The following is a 23,139-nucleotide window of genomic DNA, read 5'->3' on the forward strand; positions in this document are numbered from 1 at the left end:
ACTCCAGTGTATAATCAGTGAAAATGTCATGGACACCCATTCGTGCAAACCAGAGCTGTAACAGATTATCAACGGATTGTGCGTTTTTCAACATTCCATTGGGAAGAACACAATGCATTGGAAATCGCTCAACCGGCACTCTGCAATGGGTTTTTTTCAACAGTGTAAATCACATTGGAACGGGTGAAAAAACACATTGCCATTTATAATCTGTTGTATCTCTGGTTCGCATGAACCGATTTCCATCAAATTTTCGCTGTGATTATACACAAGAGTACAAACAATATACTCCACCAACATGAAATGTTGATGTTGGATACTTTATGAGAAATTCAAAGATGTTAGCTTGCAAAAACTTTTTTGGGTCACCCTGTTTGTATGATCGACGGGTTTGGCGTAGCCCTGTAGACTGGCTGTGCAAAAGTGTAGACCGTTGTAGCCAAACTAGGCAAGCTTATTAGAGCTGGTCCCAGAGTGCACACATTCTATTCCATTGATCCAGAATGGCTATTCACTGGAAGTCTTTTGACGCATTTGGTCTACACAATGGGCCTGGTCTAACCCGTCCAATGGCTGTACGCTGTAATCCTATACAATAGCACTGCCCGGCTCACAGGTGACAGTCAATGCAAGTCGGTCAGTCAGTAAGATTGGTGCAAAGAGGGACCCTAGGCTGGCCCTCTGGGACCAGCAAAAGTGCCGCACGGATTACAGCTGACTCGTGTTAGTACAAACTCAGCCTGACCTATCCAAAAATGTTTGTTATATCAGAATTTCGTATTAAGAGGAATGTCGGTCCTATTCATTGTACACATCAAGCACAGTTGGGACCAAGGCTTTATGTTTGTTATAACCTTAAAGTTGTATTAACAGGGTTTGTATTAACGAGAGTCGACTGTTAACACGTTGTAAAATATAAAAATAATTTTGGGAAAATCTGTAATTTACTAGGATCAGTTGTCTATTGGTGTTTCGTTATAGTTTATATGCCCCTAGTACATGTACCCCTGTACATCGCTATAACAGTGAAACTCAGTTACCATTGCTTCTTGAATAATAACAAAATTAAATTGTCTTATGAGAAATGTGATTAACTCCTTTTTTGTCGTATTAATTAATTTTCATTTTCACACAGATTTATTCTATTATATTACTATTGTGTATAAAATGCAATATATTGCTACTGTTAAACAAAAAAAGCAACTTAATATCATGTCATGTTCCGTTTCAGTAATTAAAAACTTTTGTCCAAACGTATTTTTGTTCTGGTGTTGCCTCTTTCATCAATCGTGTGTTTGTTTCGGTAAATTGAGATGGGTCGCGTGTGTGTGATTGATTACGTGCTTAAATAGTTACGTGACGACCTTCGGTTCGCAAACAGTGTTCAAGGCATATAGAATCAGTTGTTTTTCATGCAATATTCGTTTCCAATAACAACACTACTCAAAATCCAAAGAACATTATTCAAAACCTAACCTGTTGAAGTTTCAGCTCGGTGGATACACTTTTCAAGAAAGCAGTGAAAAACCATGCGCAACCTTTTGATCACGATCGAAACACGATTTCGATCTGTTTTGTTTTAGGCTAAAAGCAAATGAACAATATAAAGCCTCCAGCGGTTGACTCGGGCGAAACAAAATCCGGATTATCCCGCACTAACGTGCATACAAAACAGGCCGAGCATAAAACATCTTTTATAGGCCTATAGCCACAGTAGTAAAAAGACACTGTAAACAACCGTGTAGTTTGCGAGTGTACTGCTATAAAACGATACGTGCCGGATGTGCAAGGAAGGTCTAAGGACCTGCCCACGCTGTATTTGCGAAACACTCCAAGGGTATCGTGCTCCGCTGAGACGTTTGGTGGACAAGCAAATCCATACAGCAAGGACTCTGTGGAACAACATGGGACACTTCAAGGTCCCGTGCAATACTGATGCATGTAAGTCAAGATAAAGAAAGTCCCATGCCAACAAAATTCTGTTCAATCGATTCAGTGACTTTCATGCATCTTGTTTATGTTGGCCGGATTTCCCCATTTATTGGCATTACGGGGTAATCCTATGCGATAGCACTGTTCGGCTCTTCAGTTACACGTGGCAGTCAGTTAGTTAAACAGTCAGTAAATCAGTCAGTCAGCACGGGCGTTGCCAGACCAAATTCAATCGAATTTTCAAGAGAAAAAAACAGATGAATTTGATGGCAAATGGCACAATTGACTATAGAGGGATGTACGTGTCACCCCTTACACCGCCCTCAAGCGGCGTCCGCGAACCAAAGCTGCAACAATAGAGCCTGAAAGTACGCCATTTTGTCTTCGAGCTTCCGGACCCCTCCGCGACCCTTCTATGTGCATTTTACACGGGGTTGCCCTAATGAGAAATCAGTTGGAGATGGGTAAAAACGAATTTTAATGAATAGGGCTACGATCTTTCACATCCCGATTTTCATACCTAGGTCTCCTTGTTGATCACGTTTGTTTTCACATCGCGTACTTGGCCTGAGAACAAAAATGATAACGACGCGAAGATTTACCTACCGACATCCGATGGATTCTAGATTTAGTCGGACTTGCTTGAATACGGTCATGTCAGATTTGTGTGTAAGTGACAATTAGTCCTTCAGGTTTATTTTTTTTAAAAATCGTGTGTCCCAAAAATACATTTTAGTCTCCAAAATTGAAGTTTACGTTTTTACCCAATGACCGCCACAAAATTGTTTAATATTTTGTCATCTTTGTACGAGTGCTCCGAATTCCACTAGTCCACACGTATTTAAGATTTTCGGAACAATTTTTGGCACGATATTTTTCTTTCACTTCATGCGAATTTTCAGTTTCATATAAATTAAGATGCTATAGTATAACAATTTTACAAATGCCTTTTCCGAGGTTGATTATCTTAAGAAATCAATGCACCAAAAATAATTTTAAAAACTCCGACGTTACACGCTATTTTTTCTATTCGAGGGGTCCGGAAGCGCGCCACTGCTAGGGGTCAACATTCAGGCTATAATTATATAGCCCGATGGTGCATGTTTCGTCGTTGCTCTCTTGTGATGGTTGACTTTGCTGCAGCAGCTGCAGATCCGAGTACATCGGCAATTTCCGCTGCTGACGCAACTGGCCCATTGTACTTCAACGGGACAACAAGGTCCAATCACATGGCTTGATTCCACGACGCAGCTTATCGCTAATTTCTCTCACATCCGTAGTCATTCGTTTCCTCCCGCGTCATACACTTCCCAAACGGAAAAGCTGACATCGCCAATTTTCACCACAGGTGTTTATCACTACGTATGTAACTGCAAAATATAGTTTGTTTTTCCTCATGAATACTGCAGACATTCGAACGAGATAATCGAACGAGACGTACGCCTGTAACTGTCGGCTGTTTCCTCACTTGAAGCTTAGCACCATCGCCGTTCATCGTGACAGTAATTGAGATTGCAATCGCGCAGCACTTGAAGATCGTCTTTCAAACCAACCTCCCACGGTAAGCTCAGTATATATATATACGAGCTTCTTTTAATTCTGGAATTGTTGTAGATTTATTGAAAGCTGTACGTGTAGGCCTGGAAATTGGTTTCATAATTATGTAAAGGGTGGTGCAAAAAGAAGGAAACCTATTTTTGACAGGAATTTTAACCTACTTACGTAACTTACTTGAACTGTTGGTTTTTTATAATGTAGTGAAGTGCATGTATAGCTCTTCAACCGTAAGCGGTGGGGGAAAAAATCTTTAAAAATCGCAAAAATAGTGTTATTATGCTAATTTGAATACAAGTCGCCAAAATCACTGTTGTCCACGTGTAAGTCTCGTGTAGTGTTTTTTGTCTTCAAATAAAGCTCCGGAGCTCAGTCAAGCGGATGGAATAAAGCCGTCCGTGGACAAACAGGTTTGGCACATGAAATGATTTAACTACAATTCTCAGAGAGTATGCATTTGCAATCATGTTTTCGTCACTTATGTTTAAAGATCAGTATGTTAATACCATTACATTGAATTTTTTAAATATGCTCAACAAGTATAGGTGAAAATTAGTGACGAAAGTGGGATTCCTTCTTTAGTTGCACCACCTTGTAGTTGCAGTTAGTTTGAAACGGTTATAAACATTCAAATTTCAACGCAGGCCTTTAATTTATATAGGCCTACTGTTTTTAGATGTGAAGCTTCTAGAGATCGATTGTTAGTAAGTGTAGTTCGGTATTAAATTCGACGTGTTTTTTAGTAGTAAGAAAACTATGGACAGTGTTTAGGTTTTGAAACGGTGAAATATGAATTTAACACGGAGGAAATCTGCGTTTGGAAAATTGTGAAGGATTTGCCTTGAAAAAACCTGCATATTTTGTATAGAATTCAGGCCTAATTACTCGTAAACGTTGGATGTTAATTTTTTGGCATGATCACGACTTTGTGTAACTGCGATTTTCGTCTTTAATGGCCTTAAAGCCATGCTTTGTAAGTACATGTAAAACAGTAAAAATTTGCAGCTATCAAAAAAGTAACTGACCAAATTATTGTTAAAAAGCTTGCTTGGTTTAAAGATAGTAATGACTCTAAACTCCATGTGAAATTATTCCTTCTGGCATGCTGTCATTTCGAAGAAAACAATAAAAGAGGGTCATTTCCAAAGATGAGTCAAGTGACGCACTGAACCGACGAATAAAGTAACCCCGCGCGCGCGTGCGTCGTGTCAACGCTTGCGCGCACCGATTCGCCCAATTACAAACCAACAACTAAAGGGAATTTCCAAAAAAATATGCGTCACTTGACTCATCTTTGGAAATGACCCTCTTTTATTGTTTTCGACTCGGTAACTCTTGAATTGAAATCGAGATCTCAGAGAATATTGTTTTCTCGGAATAGGCCTAAACAGCATTCACAGAGCTGAAACTTCATCAGGTTAGTTGTTAAGCACCCCTAGATTTTGAACGCTTTTGTTGCTTCACACGAAACAAAATGCACTAATGTCAAATTATCTACTCTACCTCAAAAAGGAGTAAAATATCTGTATTTTCATGCGGAAAGAAAACATTAAGCGATACAGGTCAAATCGTACATAATTTCACAACTCGCACCTTTGCCAACTCGTTCCTGTATCAACAGCGCTAAGAGAAAACATATGCGAAATACACGATTGAATACGTCAACATAACAAACAAATAATAATAAATAATAATGACATATTCTAATTGACGTTTACTCTTCGCATTTTAATGAAATTCGCCAGATAAGGCCAAACACTATCACTGCTCCGAGGCTTGCCACCTACAACTAGACAAAACCCAGGAAACGACCTTTGCTCTTATTTCCGCCGTTTTTCTTGCGATGTATCCGTAATAATATTTAGTCAGATTTGATGAATTCCTACTTTGTTATATATTTTTTTTGTTTCAGTCCCACACCGTCTCCTTAATAGCTTGAGTGGCTTTTAGCTTCGTAACGAGCCACTTCCATATAACAAATTGCTTTACCGTGCTTCCTTGATACAACAAATATTATCGAAAAATAACTTATTTTGAGCGTGTAAACACTTGAGGTGCTTTTATTATTGCTCCTCCAAAATGTGCTTTAAGCGACAATTGTTCGGGTTTTTTTTTCACCCTAATGGAACGAAAAACTAATTTAATCATAGAATCTTATTTGCTTTGCTTCTCATCTTGAGCCTTTTTTTTTTTTGGATTCCGTTTGATGGCCGGCTCCGTTGGAAAGCTATAAATCAGAAAATGCCGGAAAATAAGCGTTTTCTTTGAAAATTCTTTTCAGGATCCAACCCCTCCCCACACATACACATGCAAGTGTGTATTTGGCTGCAATCAGGGACCCCCTATTATCCCTCTTTTGTTTGTACTAACTTTTTAGAAAGCCTCCCTATGTTTTGTACGCGAATCCAAATTGGGGACCTCTCGGGCATTGGGGACCCTTTGTCCTCTATTGTTCAAGGTCCCCTAAATGCAAAAACAAACTCACACCTCCATGTGTGTATTTATCTGTATTCGGGGACCCCCTATTGTCCCTCTTTTGTTTGTAACTGTTTAGGAAGACCTCCCATTATGTTTTTACACGATCGTCGATTGTGGACCTTTGGGAATATTATGTGGACCATATTGTTCTCTATTGTTCAACGTCCCCTATTGAATGCAGAAACAAACTCACACAAATACACACAAGACAGTGTGTATGTACCTGCAATCGTGGATTCCTATTGTCCCTCTTTTGTTTGTACTTTTACTTTTTAGGAAGACCTCCCATATGTTTTTTACACGATCGTCAATTTGGGACCTTCAGGAATTGAGGACCCTTTTGTCCTCTATTGTTGGACATCCCCTATTGAATGCAAAAGCAAAGTCACATTCACCAGCACGTTTGTTTATGTTAGTCAATCGAGGATTTTTATTGTCCTCATCGGCCCTTTGTCTATACTCTATACTATTTGTTTATACTTTTTCACAACAGCTCTCATTGGTTTTGTGCACGTTTTCTAATCGAGGTCGTCCTCGATTTGACTCATGTCCTCAAATCATCGATGATGCTTCACATGTGTGTCCTCGATTTACACCATAAACAGCAACACACCAACCATACACACCAACAAGGGCAGTAAATGTTTTCAAGTTTTATTGAAACTAAAACATTTCAGACAAACTGAATGGTGGCCATTTTGAGCTCGCGATCCCTGAGTACAACAGATTAGTTGTTGTCGAATGTTTGTTTGATAAGTAGCCGTTTCGTAGGGATTTGTCCTTCCTGTTTACGACTGTGCCTGTATAGCGTGGCGCGTGATTCAGAAAGATCGAAGCTATAGCCAACAATATTAATTCCTCCAGGCAAAAAAACAAAACCGATTTGAGATTGACGCGAAGGCAGGCTTATTCATTGTTGTATGCTCAATTCAATTCTCACAAAATTGTTCCGCGATTGTCTTCGCCATTGTAAGTGCGCTTTTGTCTGATCCGTTATGCTCGAAGCTATTTTAATTAACTATATTAACCTCATTAAGCCCTAAATGACAATCCAATAATGTATTAAAATCTAATCAGATGTTGATTGTGTTCATGGCGTGAAGCCTTTCGATCGGATTACTTGACCGAAGCTACCTGTTATATATTTGTGACCGCGTCCAATTTGCTGACGATTAGAAGATAATTAGGAGGCATAACTGAGTGGGAGTTATTATTAAAGCATGGTCAAAGTTGTTTTGCATGGCAATTATAAAATCTCGGGGGTGGGGTTGCGTAGAGGGGGCCGGGGGACTGTGCGAACATGCTATTTTGGAAAATACAGTTGCCAGCAAAAGAAAAACACGACCTTGAAAAGTACTAAATGACAATTTTTATTGTTTGACTCATTTCCCGGGTCAGTTTGAGCTGGGAAAGCGTCATTTTGACCCGAAAAGGTGTCCGTTTGACCCAACCCGAAAATGTGTCCGTTTGACTCGGAAGGTGTCATTTTGACCCCGAAAGGTGTCCGTTTGACCCGGGAAAGTGCACTTTTCCCCCTTTTCCCCCGCTTTGCCCCCTCTAGAAAAATTCCTTGCGACGCCCATGCTTATCCTACCCCCACAAATTTCGGTATATTTATGTTTTGGACCACGAGCAATCCATCTAGCCTTATTTGCGACCTTAACATTTTGCATTTAGTGAGGAGCTGTGACACAGGGAGACATTGAAATGTCTCCCTAATGTCCGGTGTCTCCCTATAGGGTATTTCAAATGACGACAAAATGTCTCCCAAAGCTACCACTAACAGGTATTACGATTATACCTGTTATGTACCTTTGGGAGACATTTTGTCGTCGTTATACTTTATGGAGACACCGGACATCGGGGTCATCTATCGCAAATTACACCATTTGGGAGACACTTTAGCGTGGGAGGTACCTCTGGGAGGCATTTGGAATTAGTTAGAGGCAAAATTTTCCTGTCACAAATAGACTAGATCGATTGCTCATGGTCCAATTGGCAAAAATACTTAAATTTGTTAGGGTAGGATAAGGCAAATTGGGGTCAGGAAAGTCGGACTATTATTTATTATTTAATTGGGGTCAGGAAAGTCGGATTATTATTTAGGGGTCAGGAAAGTCGGATTATTATTTGTGCACAAGTCTATGGGAATATCTCCCTCATGGTACATTTTTCGGTTATATTATTATTAATAATAATGATTATTATTGCTGGTAATGAAACCAAGGATTCGTCAACAGTGCCCTAGGCACTGTAGCCCGAAAGCCTGAAGAAACCTGTAGAGAGAACTAGTGAGAAGAAATGACAGTTCTAGAGGTGGGAGGAAAAGCCCAGAAGAATATTCTGGAGAAAACCCTATTGGGAATAAGGCAGGGACGGAAAACCCAATCCACATGTTGGCCCAGGCAGGAATCGAATCCGGGTCACAGCGGTGGAAGGCGAGGAAAGCACCGCTACGCCAACCTGATTCCTTTTCATAACAAGATTATTGCTCTTCTCCGGTTCAAGCCTTCAGTGACCCTGAGCCCGAAGATACGTATAATGAAAATCAAAACTTGTATAACTTCACATTAGAGACGCATCGCGGTATGTTTTCCATTAGTGGAGCCACACTTTTCAGTTAATTGTTAAAATTGACTGATAATTCATTCCTGAACATAAGAAATTCCAATGTGTAAATTTAAAACTGCGTCATGCGGAGATATGATTTCACGGCGTCGTGACATCAATAAATGTATGTAATTTAATTTTTGATAAAGCATTGCCTTGGAGGGAGATGATATATTAAATCATATACCTCACATAGCGTTGTTCACTTTACCCAGATCGTCCAAATATAACAAGGGTGTAGAATTCTCGTAAGTTTTACAGCCTGTGAATGGGAAAGTTAAAGACATTTTGTCATCCAAAATAATTTAGTCAGAAACAAAATGGCAAAGAAGTCCATAAATTCATAAAATTAGAAAGTACTCAGAGAGCGCACACCTCCGCCAAGCTTAACAATTTCCTGCCATTTTACGGCACCAATGCACATGGTTTCTAAAACTAGATCCCTAAACTCAAATATTTTGCAGTGTACATGTATATGCCTGTGTTGGTCTAGTCCATTGACCTGTGTGGTAAGGTTAGGTGTGTGATAAGCATTGATCTCCATATTATATCCTGTATATAGGCCTAATGGAGATCAATAGTGATAAGGCATACAGGGTCACCACGGTCAGTGTCACGCACACGAAGCTGCTGGTACACAGGGTAAAAGTTTTTCATATGATGGATGAAAAATCCTTTAAAAAAATCCTGCATCTAGACGCAGATCCAGATCACTTCCCAAATCTAATCTATTCGCACTTGTACCAAGGACCACCCCTACAAAAAATATCATGAAAATCCGTACATATCTTTTTGAGTTATCCTGTTCACAGACAAACCAACGCCAACCTCCCTGGCGGAGGTAATAATTTAAGCGGCTCTTTTGGCCATGTCTTTTAAGTTGTATTGGGATAGCGAGCACGTAGCAGATATTCAAAAACAAAACAGGGGTTTACTGTTTAACAGTGAATGCCATTCAAGAACAAGCAACAGATATTCCATAAAATGCCTCGTGTAGTAAATACGCGTGTGTTTTGTTCAATGTCCAGGCATAAAATTCGAAGCTATCAAGGACTCCAATCATAAAAAAATACCTCAATTTAGGGCAAAACCTCGGTAAATCAATATTCCCATAGCAACGTCCCTGCTATAGCGTTGTAATTATAGAGCAATTAACCCCAGGCTCTTAATTCTTAATGCACGCGACGATTATTTGTATGAACAAAAAATGATATTGATAATCCCGATAGCGGCTGCAAATGGATGCCTATCAGAGAAGAATCTTGATACCGTATAATAAATTGATGGCTTGTGGCTATGAAGCGCTAACAAGTCCCTTTATCAGTTGGTGCATAATTCATGCACGAGAGGGGATGGCTATCTGGAATTTTGGAAAATACATTTTAAATGCAATTTGCGTGTAATTTGCAACATTACCTTTAATAGTGTACATCGTAAACGCCTGGTGATTTGAGCGTCGCTGTTTAGCTTACTTAGGAACACTAAACAATAATGTGTGTATTTATAAACAATAATGAAATTAGGGAGCGGAAGCTCTTGAGTTGTGGAATACATGCAGCAGCGAATTTATTTCGTATCTGTATATGTGAAGACAAGATTGACATAAAGTGATGTTACATCAGGTCTTCGGGAAATAACGAATGAGCTAGCGCCCGATACCAGACGTTGGGGGCGCTAGGTTTATTTGAATTTACATGTAAATAAGGTTGAACCCAAAAATAACGGGGGTGTCTTTTTATAACCGTCACATGTGTATTTGTAAAGCGCACGTATTTGTGTTCAAGTCACTTCATCGTTATTACCCTGCTCATTGGGCCAATGAAACACTCCAAATACCATCTCAGCTCCCTGGGGAGTATGCAGCTCGATGCTGCCTTTTTGGCGCAAAGCAGCTACATTCAATTACAATAACCATCTCTACCCTCACAGGTACCCATTTACTCCAGGGTGGGGAGAAGCAATGAGTGACAAAGTGCCTTGCCCAAGGACACACGCATAGGCCTAACCCTAGTCTGGACTTGAACCCACAGCCTACGAATGTAATGCTCCAGACCACGAGGCCACGGCACTCCACACTTCTTGTTTAACTCAAACCTGTTAAAATGTTTAACTGTTGCAGAAAAAGGCGTGTATAATGTTTTCAAAAGTTAAACACTAGGTTTTGCAGTAAGGAGTTTCGTTAAACAATAATAACCCCAGTCTTTTTTTTATTTTGGTTTTCAGCAGGTGACTTTGTGATCTCTCACTAGTCCCAACACACCCAACTTCGAACAAGGGTCCAACCAATTGTACGAATATAAGTCTGGATAACCGAAAACCAGTGGCCGATTATGGCTTGGCCTGTCAACAACGCAACGACCTCGTGGATACCAGACACCAATGCGACAGACGACCCCGGCTCGGTCGGTGCCGTCAACTTGGCCAACACAATCCAGACATACTGCATCGTGTTCATCGGACTCTTTCTGAACATTCTGGCGGCTGTGGCGTGGAGCAAGCCGGGCTGCTCCCGACGCCATCGCACTTGCGCCACCATCACACGGGCCACTTTGGTATGGGTGGACCTACTCTCGATAACCGGGTACATCATACGCGGGGGGCTCACGCCCGTGTTGAAACAATTCAACTACGACTTATACTGTGACATCTTCGGTTTCACCAACATCACGTTCTCGCTGACTTCTGGATTCATAGCAGGCGTCATGTCAGTCGATCGCTTCGGAGCGCTGACATCACCCTTCACGTACCGAGCCCGCTTCACTCCGCGGCGGATTACAGTGGTTATTTTGCTGTTGGTCATTTTTTCCACCATTGTGGGATCGTTGCCATTTGTCGGCATCGGCTCCTACCACACCGTCGACTACTTCCACGGCAAGACCGTGTGCAAGCTGGCCTGGTACCCGGACGAGCCGCCGCTCTTCGTGCTACATTTCGCCGTGTACCAGGTCGTAGGCTGGTGCCTGTTGCTCGTGGTGGTGATGTGCAATGTCGGGGTGATCAGGACCCTGCTGAGCATGAAGAAACACGTGGCCTCCGCTGGTACCCAGCCCAGCAACATGGACACCAAACAGGAGGTGCGCTTTGTGAGGACTATGATGCTGATTACGCTGTTTTTCGCCCTCTGCTGGGTACCATGGATGGTAAGAAAAGTTAGATTTCTTCGAGTCAGATCCTTTCCAAGGCCAACCTAGCTCGTCCCCTGGGGTAATTTTATTTTTAAAGGATGGTTGTGTGGATGTCTACATCCAACTTTTAAGTGCTCTTCCCCAACAAACGTAATTAATTTTGTTTAAAACCCTTTAAATTTATGCACGTGTGGTAGCCCGCACAAAATGGCGCTCAATGGGCCTTTTTCACGAGTTGGCCATTTTTGTCGAGTTCCCTGAATGTATTTCATTAATTGTTAATTGTTAACAGGCAAAATGTAGCCTTAGCCTTATTATGTTTACTGTCATTGTTTTTTAAATCTGGCTTTAAACATTAGAGAACGTTTAATTACAAATTTAAAATTATTCATTGAAGCAGACTATAATTAATTGGTAATTAACGTGCTTTCATTTCTCTACACAAGTTCCAGAAATCAAGATTTTACCTCACTTTCAATCCAATATGGCCGACTCGTGAATAAGGCCCATGTTAACAAAGGGTCTCATGATACACTGGTCTCTTTGGGGGGTGTTTCTCTCCCCAATGACATTGTCTACATCTTGCTATTCACAGATAACAACCATCTTGATCAAAGTTGGATCGGAGACGACTCTGCAGGGGGACCTGCTAGCCACTCGCCTACTCCTGGCCAACAGCGCTTTCGACCCCTTAATCTTCATGGTTACCAGCGAGGCCTTGTGCTCCCGCGTCCGCAAATGGACCACGCGGTTGTTACGACGGCTTTTTCGTGTGACCCGAACGGACAGCGTGCTGCAGCTGAATTCTGCAGCGGCCAAAGAAAACACTGACGCTACCACGTGTCCCACTACAGGTAATAGTGACCGGAGTTAGGCCTATCCTTTTCAGGATAGGCCTGGAGGGCGCTGTAAAGACGCCCTTTGGGTATATCATAGAGCAAGGACCCAAGGAGTCAGAACTCTTGGGCGATTTACATTTTGACCATTAACATACCAATCCCTCGGGAATGTCTATAGCTACAGCACTGTGACCGCAAGCCTCGACCATTCAAAGCGTGAATGCCAGCGGCCTTTGAACACGATGATCGTCGCCGCCTTTTTAGTTGGTAACCAACAACCTCCCTATGTGCTGCATAATAAGTCATGTCACGTCGCTGCTCTTTTTTGAAAAATATATTTTACGACAAGATAGGTTTTTACAACTGCGCAGTTGTTAGATGTGAGTTATGAACTCAAGTTAGCAATGTGCAGTTGTTGGTGCTTAAAAGCGTTATCTGTCCCTGTAATTTGGAGATAAATTGGATTTCTTTCAGATAAGTTTTCATGTATTTTCAGACATTTTAATTGGCAATATATCATTGATGAAATGTGTTTTTTTGGAAAATTTCACAAGTTTTCACACTAAAGGTACAGAGCATTTTGTTCTTCATGAAATGATTGTTCCAGTGATGTTGACCACATTTATATACAGTATCATCCAACTGCGAACAAACACTTCAAAATCATTCATTTTTAGTGATGTATGACAACTGCGCATGCGTATTTACCATGGTACTGTCTACGAAGCCATGCAAACTCCTTTTCTGGCATTAGTTAGCGCGGATCTCTATTGTGTCGAGATTAGCGTAGTGAGCAACTGAGCAAGCTGGCCGCCAGGTGCTTTCTATTGTAGCTTTCGAGCGCGGCGACCACCATTTTACTTTTGAAGTCTTGGAGTACGAACTCCTTGGGTCCTTGCTCTATGGGTATATGATCACAGCACACTACCGAGGTCGCCTCCTTAGACTGGTCCCCGTATTTTATGAGGGCTGGGACCAGTCTACCCATCAATAGAGAAACCATTGTGGACGCTATTATGGGTGCGTTCGAGTAGCTCATGCGGATCGACTCGGGGAAGGCAGACGGGTTAGCCACGACAGCCGGGCTAGTCGAACGCTCAACCGCGGTCCATCACGATCCTCACGTGATGTCCGTAGCCACGGCCGATGCCACTGACAAAACACCCGTTTCTGACTGGATGGGTCTTCGATTCAGATGTACTGCTTTTCAGTCATTGCATATATCAAAAAAGCCGTTCTGGAATACATGAGATAACACTTCGAAAGATGCGCATGCGTGAAAGAGCCTTGTTTTGAAGCTGCGGTAAAAAGTTTCAGAATGGCGGCAACGTGTGCAGTAGTAAACGCTGTCATCACTGCTCATTTCGCATGTGATTTCACAGCGCTAGTTTTCTTTCCTAATAATTCATGAATCAGTCAAGTCAACGGGCCAAGGCAGGCTAAGCTGCTAAGGTATAGGCCCTAGACCCGTATACGTGGCGCCAGTAAAACAAAACAAAAAAAAACCCACGTTCCAGAGTCGCCTAAAAACACTTGAAATGTTTAAACGCGACATGTCATTTCCGGGTATTATGAAGTACTCACATACTGAAGCGTTCTGTTTATTTACGCGGGTGTATGATCTGGAATTGCCGAGAAATTTTAGGAGATCGAAAAACGTCCTCAACTCAACAATCGTACGACTACGAGCACGGCTTTTGATTTTCTGATGCCGGTCCGGTCACGCACGGTACGCTGGTACTCTGTGTCATGTGCGCGCAAAATGGTAGGAGCCATCCTGGTACCCGTATGATCGCGAGCGAATATATTTCGAGTGTTTTTGTTTGTTTGATTTTTTTTGGCGACTCTGGAAAGTGGCGTTGTAATTGTCAACCTATGTCAAAAATTTCAGAAAGTGACGTTAAAATGCTACAACTGTTGCACGAAATGCAAGGAATCTCACCAAAATACGCCATTAAAATCGCATTTAGATCTCAATTGTTTAATGCAATCTATCCAGGGATGGAGTGGTGAAAATACTGAATTCAGTGATTACGACGATCGCAATCCGTGCTTTGGCATGATACGCCGTCGAGTGGCGATACTGTTTTGACCGCAACTTCAGAACGAGGCTAAGTTGGCCGCCAAAGTGTAAACCCGTGTAATAACTATTAATAATTAATCACCTTTACACATTCAATAAAGTTGAGTTTTGGGTCCACTTGACATTTCCGCTACCCGGCCGCCATATTGTCCGTTCAGTCTAGGGGTGAACAACGCATGCGTGTGACGTTTTCCACCAGTGACTCTGCACACGAGCAAGGTCAGTGGTGGCCGGCGTGACCCGGGTGAGCCCCAAGAATGACGTCAGAGCTAATCGAACATCACGGGGCTGACCCGTGTCGACCCGGGTGAACTAAACGAACGCACCATGTAAAAAAGCAACTGCGCCCTGACGCATTACCTCAACAAGAAATACCACAATGCTTTCGCCATTGAAGGGGCCTTCGTGATTGAATTGATACCGTGCCGGGGTTGGTCAATAAAGGGACTAGTTACTTTATCTTAGAAGTTTACATATGTTGCTACAACTAAATAAAAGTCATTTGTACAAAAGATTGTGAAGTACATTGTAAATGTACTGAATTAGGCCTACTCAATAAATCAACGGGATTTGTGAAGCGTTTGTGCACAGACTAAAAGGGTGTTGTTATAAATCTATAGCGTATTGCCGCGTTGGTGTAGAGCATTACAGCTTTTGCAGTTTTTCCCAAAACAAGCGGAATTTAATACCATGAGAATTTTGATCTGGTTAAAGCACGGTAATATTATGAAGTTAATATTGAGTGACATGCTGAGATTTCGCAGTGAAGTGGTACTTTGGGGGGAAAATTAATTCGGTTGAGGGCCATGATTAAATTTCGTCAGCCAAAATAACTACCGACGCTAGAAGAAAAGTAATGCATAAAAGAAAAGTAATTTAATATGATTGTAATTCGATAGATGGCATGCAGTAGAGAATCAATGCAATTTCATATCTCCGTTTGCAGTTGTTCCCTTAAATGTTCACGACCTTTTTTGCCAGATCTGTACTAGAGTACTACTTCCCGTTGGCATTGGGTATAAAGTCTCTTGTGGTCAATGACAGTCCTTCGGGTGCATAGATGTACATCGGTGACCGCATTGCCAGTTATTTGTATTATGTATAATAATAGACTTAGCTCTCTGGATTTTGCTTTAATCATCCGTTCGTGTCAATTCGTATCTCCATTTTGACGCTTGAAGCTAAGAGAAACGTTGCAATGTCTCTGACTTGGTCATTTACGCACGACGTTGTTATTAAAGTTTTCGAAACCTCCCGGGTTTCAGTTGTTTTTATGGGGGGAGATTTGTATACTCCAACCATCCACCCACACACGAGATATGATTTTTAGGTTGTGCAACCTTTGCGTACGTTCAACCTTTTCAGATTCATGAAATGATTTTTATACTTTTTTGAAGACATCTTTTGAGCGATTTTCCATTCTTCTGCAATGTATGAAAACTATTTGGCATCCCTTTCTGATTAAAATTGTTGTGAAGTGCACTTTTTGTACATTTAAAATGTTTCATGTTTTCTCTGAAAACCGAGGGCACTGTTGCTGTGATGACATTTTAAGGCACATTCTGTTCAGTTGAGGCCTACTGGTTTTTCTTTTCAAATTGTGTATATAAACGTTCGTTCATTGGAAAGATTTGTGCGTAAAGATTGCTCATAGTCTTACTGCCATGTACTTAAACTACAACAAATCACCAAATTGCAGAAAATGTACCGCTGCCTTGAATGACATCACAGTTTTGCTCATGAATATGTAAATTGTCATTTAGCATTAAACCAAAAAAGGCACCAAAAACACCCTTAAAATGACAAACTGAAGATTGAAGATAGAGATAAATTTGACACAAAGTTGCCTTTCGTTTCACTGTAACCTCACTTCACTTTTTTTTATTGTGTATTTACTTATTTATTCAATGAACCCAACAGCGGTTATCCGCCATTTACATGTATCATACATTAAATATACGTGGTATACATCTAATATTATACAAATTCCAAAATCCTTACAATTAAAAATTCATCAAAAAAAACAACAACAAAAAGAACAAAACAAAAAGACAAAAATACAATTGTCGGAGATATATTACATGAAAAGACATATTCGAAAACAGCAAAAAAAAAACCAAAAATCAAGCACCCCAACAGACAGACATGCCGACAAACAGACAGACTGACAGACACCACGACCGACAACATGACAGACAGACAAACAAGCAAAGACCCCAACACCCCCAACAAACAAACAATCAACCCAATTAACAAACACACAAATCCCTTAAAAGCCCTATAACAGCCTAACAAACGAACACCCCCCCCCAAAAAAAAAAAAATTCTAGCTGAAAGTAAAACTGGCATGTTCAGAAAGTTTATGACAAAAAAAGACATACGCGCAAACACATAACAAGGAACACGATCAAGATGTAGTACACGTAGCTTGTAGCTACAGGGTGATTAAAAAAATCTGCAATAATGCAAAAAAACCCATCTTTTTTTCAAAAGCAAGTTAAACTTTTGAATTTTTAAAACTTTGTAAGAATGACGCATTCGCTAGTCACCTTGTGTGGAAAAAAAATGAAATTAATTGCATTTACCATTTGTCTTTTATGAACCTTGTTACTGTGGTACCCAATTATTTTGCGTGTTTGTTCACAAGGCGTCTAATAATTGCATAAAAGCACAAAATGTGTCCACCAGAGCCGTTCTTTCCATGATGTCTAGAGCTGATGAGACGTGCATTTCCTTGCAGCGTTGCCAATTAATTAGGGCACAGCTGCGATTGTGTGAGCAATGAAGGACACCGTAATCAGTAAGGCAGAGAAACGTTGCATAAACGTAAAGAAGTGAAACAGAAAAATTAAGCTTGATCTAAGGTTCCAGGTCACTTTTAAATTTGTGTTGTCTCTAATGTCTTTATTGTACCGTTTCCGCTCTTATGCAAAATTTTGATGCCTCGTGGACAAACACATAAATCGGGGACCGCAGTAAAAAGTTCACAAAAAACAAACGATAAATGCAATTAACTTCACTTTTTCACACAAGGTTACTTACGAATACGTAATTCTTACAGAATATAAACAGTTCAAATCGTCAACTTGGTTTTGCAAAAAGAAAGATGCTTTGCATTATTGCAGTTTTTGACTCACGCTGTATAACCTTATATTTTCAAAACGTCTATATTCTGTCAAAAATTTGGTAAAAAAATAACAAGTATCGTTATTAATTGTGGTAATTTGGGATTTAATCATTTTTTTTCGGGGGAATTTGCCCGAAGAGCATAGGTAGTGATGTTTTGACTAGTCTGGTTCCCTGATCTGACGCCCTCCCCGACCTCTTAATAGAAGATTCTTTATAATAGTCAGAATATTTTGGTCTAGGAACCAGATTAAAATTTTGACCAAAGTTAGACACCAACGTTAGCAGCAATTACCCACTTTATTGAGACTGTGCGACTGTTTGAAGTTAGATTTTTGTTCATTTTTTTGTAGGCTTTGGTAAGTTCCAAGTGACCACAACATCGAGTCTGTCAAGTCTGAATCAGACCATCGGGCCTGTCATCACGGTGACGGAGGCACCGAGCAGCACGGGCGATCTGCCGAGCTGTGACGGCTCACCTACTGGAGGAAGCGCGGTCATGAGACAGGAGTTCGGCGCCTCCACTGAAAGTCTGGTACCCTGGCCCTGAGATGATGTAGAGGTGCTTGAGTGAAGAACAACCCAAAAACCGTGATTCAAATTTGGGACGGTGACGCTACGGTAACTTGGATGTTTCCGGAGGGGTGTTGGCTGGGGTGTTGAAGTCCAAGATGTTTTTCAAGATGGAGGGGCGAGGCGTTGCACTCAATGCACAAGCAAAACCAAAGGCCTGAAGCAGTGAATCAATATTGCAGTAACTATTGAGCGATGAAGTGATATCAATGAAATGAAGGAATTTTTGAATCTTTTTTTTTTCATTATGTAAATAGTTTGCAATGGTCTGTCGGGATATGGATTGGAGTGGCTACCCACCCTAGCCTGCCCCATAAGATCCGCAAATGGGTGTGGAGTCATAAAAAAACACGTCGTCTAAAACTTTCTTAGTGGTTCACGCATTATAGTGACTGGTAAGCCGCTGTGTGGAACCACTCAACCTCGTGCACTAAATCGATGTTGATGGACGGATTTGAATATTAGAAACGGTGAATTTGAAACGACAATTTTTTTTTTAAAAGCCAGAAAACCTATGTTTTCATGTAGCGGAAAAAATTAAAACTATGTGAGCAAAATGCAAACTAACATGGATACAATGACATGTGTGCGTTGGTTCCATTTCGTGAACACTAATCTATCATTTTGAATGTTATCAGAATCCCGAGTTGCCATGGGATTGGACTCACGAACTCGACCTAATGATAAATAACGTGAATGCTCTCCTTTTTCAATCAGCATTGTGTGTTACACTGTTATGTATATGCCTGCGTCTTGATTTTGAGTGCACTTGACTCTGTTTGTCTTAATGTTACTGCCCATCGACTCAGTGGCTTGCCACAGTAAAATATTAACCCATGGAGTGCCTTGAACTTACCACTCTATGGAGACGTTTTGAAAGGCGGACAGTCGAAAGAGAAAAAAACAAATGAAGGTGGGTCCTTTATGTTTATCTACCATTTAGCACAATGCATGTAATTCCTTCAACGTACATTTTGGCCACTGCGTTTTTGATGAATGGCGGTTTGTGGTAACACAATTTGAAAGATATCTCTTATAGTGAGTTATCTATCTAACGTTTTGACGAAATAAATGAGATTTACCGCTTCAATCCTGAAAGTCATATTTTCATTTTAAAAAATCAGTATCGACAAAGCTTTCATGTTCAGCTCAGTTCAATTTAAAGTAAAAATGAAATGAGTACAATTAGTCTGATTACGTTAAACGGATCATTTGGGAGACATTTGCCTAGACTTGTGCACAACAAGTCTACTCCAATTTTACGGTGTATTTATGTTTTGGACCACGAGCAATCGACCTATTTGCAACACTAAATTTGTGTCTCCCTAAGGTATAATTATAACGACAAAATGTTTCGCAAAGGTACCATTAACAGGTGATTCTTGTAATGATTACAGTCTCGAAACCTGCATGTGCGGTGAATGAGGATCAAGTCAAAATTAAGCTACAATCCTGGCCAAATCTCGCTGGCCCCCCAACCCCCCGGCCCCCGCTCAATGTTGTCTCTCATTGCGCGGTGTGTGCTCCATCAGCTGGAGAGAACAACATTGACTGGGGGAGCGGAGGAGTGGGTGACCGTGGCAGGCTCAGGAAGACAGTGTCCTAACCATTTTGGCCGGGATTGTAGTATGACCAGCGTGTTCTTCGTGTAATGGCACATTTTGTTCTGTTCATTTCTGTAGAACTAGGGTACTAGTGAATAATTTATCGATATAAAATTAATGTGTTTTCCGGATAACAAATTGCCTTTTAACAGCGTCGAACTTTGATTTATAACCGCGCAGTTATGAGTAAACATCAATCACTATTTTTTTCTAATAAATGACGTCTTTTCTCTTCATTTTAATCGAATTCAAGGACTTGACGTCCATTTGTAAAGCAAATTAGTCTTCGAAAATAAACGCGAAACTTCTTTTTTAATACCAAGATAGAATTTGCTGTTCGTATTTATTTTTTTTAATAGTACGCACGCTGAAATTCGTGACGTCACTCACTACGTCACCGCGGTGCAACCATAGCTTCAGGAAAGCTTCGGTCGACCGTGAACACAGTGTTGTCGCTACCATGGTATTTGTGAACGCGTGGTGACAATCTACCGCAAGGCACTTTACAATGTTCACGTACTAATTTGTGAAAAATGTTTCATAAAAGAAAGATGTCAAATTGCTGTCTGTGATCGTGCGTGTCACTGACGTACGTGAAATACATGGTAATAACGGCCAGGCAATCGCAAGACGTCCAAATTAATAATCTACAGTAAAAGCGATTCGGTAGAACTTAATCCTTCATTTGGAGAAGGAATGCAGGCGCATGCAGACATCTGTCAGACTCAACCATGGCCTTTGGCTATTAACCTGGGAAAAAAAACGCATTAAATCGGCCATCCAGGAATCGAGACAGTTGCAAGTGGATAATTAATCACAAGATACACTTTATATCGCCCTTTAAGATACCTTGGTCGAGACAAAACACACAGCAAGTAGACATAGGCACGTTGGCGTTTTATGGCACAGGTATGGATAGCTACGTAAGGAACAGCTCGCACTTTCCACCGGCTAACGACGATTGGGAGAAACTGGACGACCGTGAATTGGTCGTGGCAATGGCAGTTTACATTTCTCTGCTGTCTGTTTCCGGTTTTGTGGGAAACATCTTGGTGATTGTTTCGGTGGCTATATCGCCAAGGTTGAGGACCACATCCTACGCCTTCATCGTCAATCTCAGCGTGGCGGATTTAGCGGTGAACGTCCTATCCATCCCGCTAGTCGTACGGTCGTTCTTGGAGTACGGCTGGCCGCATGACCCGCTGTGGTGCCGCTGGGTTTGCTACCTGTTCCTGATGGGGATCGGCGTGTCGCTCTTCACGCTCACCGCTGTCGCTGCCAGTCGATACTGCCTGGTGGCCTACCCGAGGAGGATCTACAACAGGTGCTGCGGCATGAAAGCTGCAGGGTTGATCGTCGCCAACAACTGGTTCCTGTCCCTCCTGTTGGCTCTGATCCACCACTGGGGCAACTTTGATGGGATCCGCTACATTCCGTCCGTCCGGTTCTGCTTCCTGGACGCCTTCGATGGCGTGTCGTACTGGTACGTTTCCGTTGCTGTCGTTTGCATAGTCTGCTTCATACTGATCCCCCTCCTGTACTGCATGACCTTCCGTACTCTCTACGTCAGCCAGAGGCGGTTGCACGCGGCTCGCAGGCGCAACGCATTCGCCAGGCACCGCAGGCAGATCCTGCACCCAGCCGAAATCAAACTCACCAAAATGCTGGCCGTCATTTTCCTGATACTCCTCTTCTGCTGGACGCCCATCTGGGTGACGCACTTCGTGGACACCAGTCCGCACTTCCAGAGACTTGGAGTCATGCTTGTGCTGACCAATTCTTCAGTCAACCCTTTCGTGTACGCGTGGCTAAATGAACACTTCAAACGCGCATTTAAACGCATTTTGCTTTGTCGGAGACGCCACCGAGCTCGAGTTAAGCCTCTGATACTTTGAAGAATGTTTGGTGGTCTATAGAGGGCCAGCTTGAATAGTGGCCTCTTGGTACCTATCTGCTGTCACTTGTGAAGCCACAACCGGGCAGTGCTTTCGTACAGGTTTACCCCGTAACGCCAATGACTGGACTTAATCCGACCCAATGTGTAGTTGAGAGGCATAAAAACCTTCATTGATTGTTGTGAGCTGTGGAATCAGCTTTTGTAGGCTAGCCTTGCTTCTTTCTTTTTTGGTCACTGCAAAATACTCTGTAACTGATGGTTTATATGATAATTGTATACAAGGATCGATTTAGAATTATATAGCTGAAAGGCCTCTCGCCTGATACCGTTTATAGAATTCGGGATTTGAATACTTTTCAAAATAATAATAATGTGGGGTGGGTTTTTTTTTGGGGGGGGGGGGCGAATTTATTCTTACTCGCGGCTGAGAAGCTGAATTGCGAAGGGCGCGGCTACAGCGTGGTCGAGACGCCCGTAAGACAACCGTCATACTTGCGACCCATGTCTGACCACGGAGCACAGCCAATGACCGAAAGTGTTAATTTTGCGCAGGGAGAAAAACCAGAGAGCCCGGCGAAAAACCCTCTTGCCGAAATCAGCATTCGGGACATGATTGTTGCCACGTGATGTCACACTGAACCAACGATTCTCGCTGATGAATAGCAACCGCGCGCGTGCACGTCGTGTCAACGCACTCGCACCCATTCACGGAGTGACCCAATTCAAAACCAACTGCCACGGTAAATTTCCAAAACTATGTCATTTGACAGATCTTTGGGAATGACCTTCTTATATTTTTTCTTCCAAATTACCAGAAGGAATATTTTCACAGGGAGTTTTCGTGTCATTACCATCTTTGAACAAAGTAAGCTTTTAACAACAATTCATAAATACCTCAGACAGTTTAGCCATTCCTATTGGTCGAGAGCCCGTCACGTGGCCGGTCTAAAACGGATGATAAAGACATGGCTAGCTGGTCTTAAACACTTTTCCCGTGTCACATAAAATGGGACTCCTAAAAATCCAGTGCCTCTTACCATTTCATTGGTTGAACGTTCACAATCCTCACGTAGGCGTGCGCAACACTACCAGCGAGTCAGAATTTTATAGTTCTAAATTCAAAACGCAACGCCCCAGGTGCGTTCTGCGCGACATCGCGCAGAACATGCTACGCGCGCGTCAATTTCCATAAAAGGGTTGTTTACATCTTACTCGCCAGCTGAACACTCCATTATTTTGCTAGAGGGATGTTTCAAAAAGCATGAAGTGAACTTGTTGAACAAAACCAGGATTTTTGAACGAATTATTTGATTTTTTT

General features: G+C 41.7%; 2 protein-coding genes across 3 annotated transcripts; both read left to right on the forward strand.

Moving 5' to 3' along the window:
* Positions 1–1,645: 1,645 nt before the first annotated feature.
* LOC119730864 (prostacyclin receptor-like) lies at positions 1,646–19,085 on the forward strand. Of its 2 annotated transcripts, none has more exons than XM_038203916.1 (4): positions 1,646–1,941; positions 10,798–11,714; positions 12,295–12,553; positions 18,101–19,085. In XM_038203916.1, exons 2-4 carry the CDS (start codon positions 10,905–10,907, stop codon positions 18,295–18,297), a joined length of 1,266 nt encoding a protein of 421 aa, XP_038059844.1. In that variant the 5' UTR covers positions 1,646–1,941; positions 10,798–10,904; the 3' UTR covers positions 18,298–19,085. The 2 variants fall into 2 exon arrangements, with proteins under 2 accessions (XP_038059844.1, XP_038059845.1); XM_038203917.1 differs by having other exon boundaries at positions 10,801–11,714.
* A 1,750-nt stretch (positions 19,086–20,835) lies between these two features.
* Positions 20,836–21,819, forward strand: LOC119730609 (melatonin receptor type 1B-like). Its single transcript, XM_038203597.1, has one exon. The coding sequence runs from the start codon at positions 20,836–20,838 to the stop codon at positions 21,817–21,819; it is 984 nt and encodes a 327-aa protein (XP_038059525.1).
* Positions 21,820–23,139: the final 1,320 nt, after the last annotated feature.

The sequence above is a fragment of the Patiria miniata genome, unplaced genomic scaffold (assembly GCF_015706575.1).
Source record: "Patiria miniata isolate m_02_andy unplaced genomic scaffold, ASM1570657v1 HiC_scaffold_22, whole genome shotgun sequence".
NCBI lineage: Eukaryota > Metazoa > Echinodermata > Asteroidea > Valvatida > Asterinidae > Patiria > Patiria miniata.

Excerpts from the sequence above, each read along its gene's own strand:
- LOC119730609 (XM_038203597.1), top strand. The coding sequence starts at position 20,836 with ATGGATAGCTACGTAAGGAACAGCTCGCACTTTCCACCGGCTAACGAC.
- LOC119730864 (XM_038203916.1), top strand. The coding sequence starts at position 10,905 with ATGGCTTGGCCTGTCAACAACGCAACGACCTCGTGGATACCAGACACC. Across the intron at positions 11,715-12,294 it reads TCTGCTGGGTACCATGGATG|ATAACAACCATCTTGATCAA; the intron begins GTAAGAAAAGTT and ends TGCTATTCACAG. Across the intron at positions 12,554-18,100 it reads TACCACGTGTCCCACTACAG|GCTTTGGTAAGTTCCAAGTG; the intron begins GTAATAGTGACC and ends ATTTTTTTGTAG.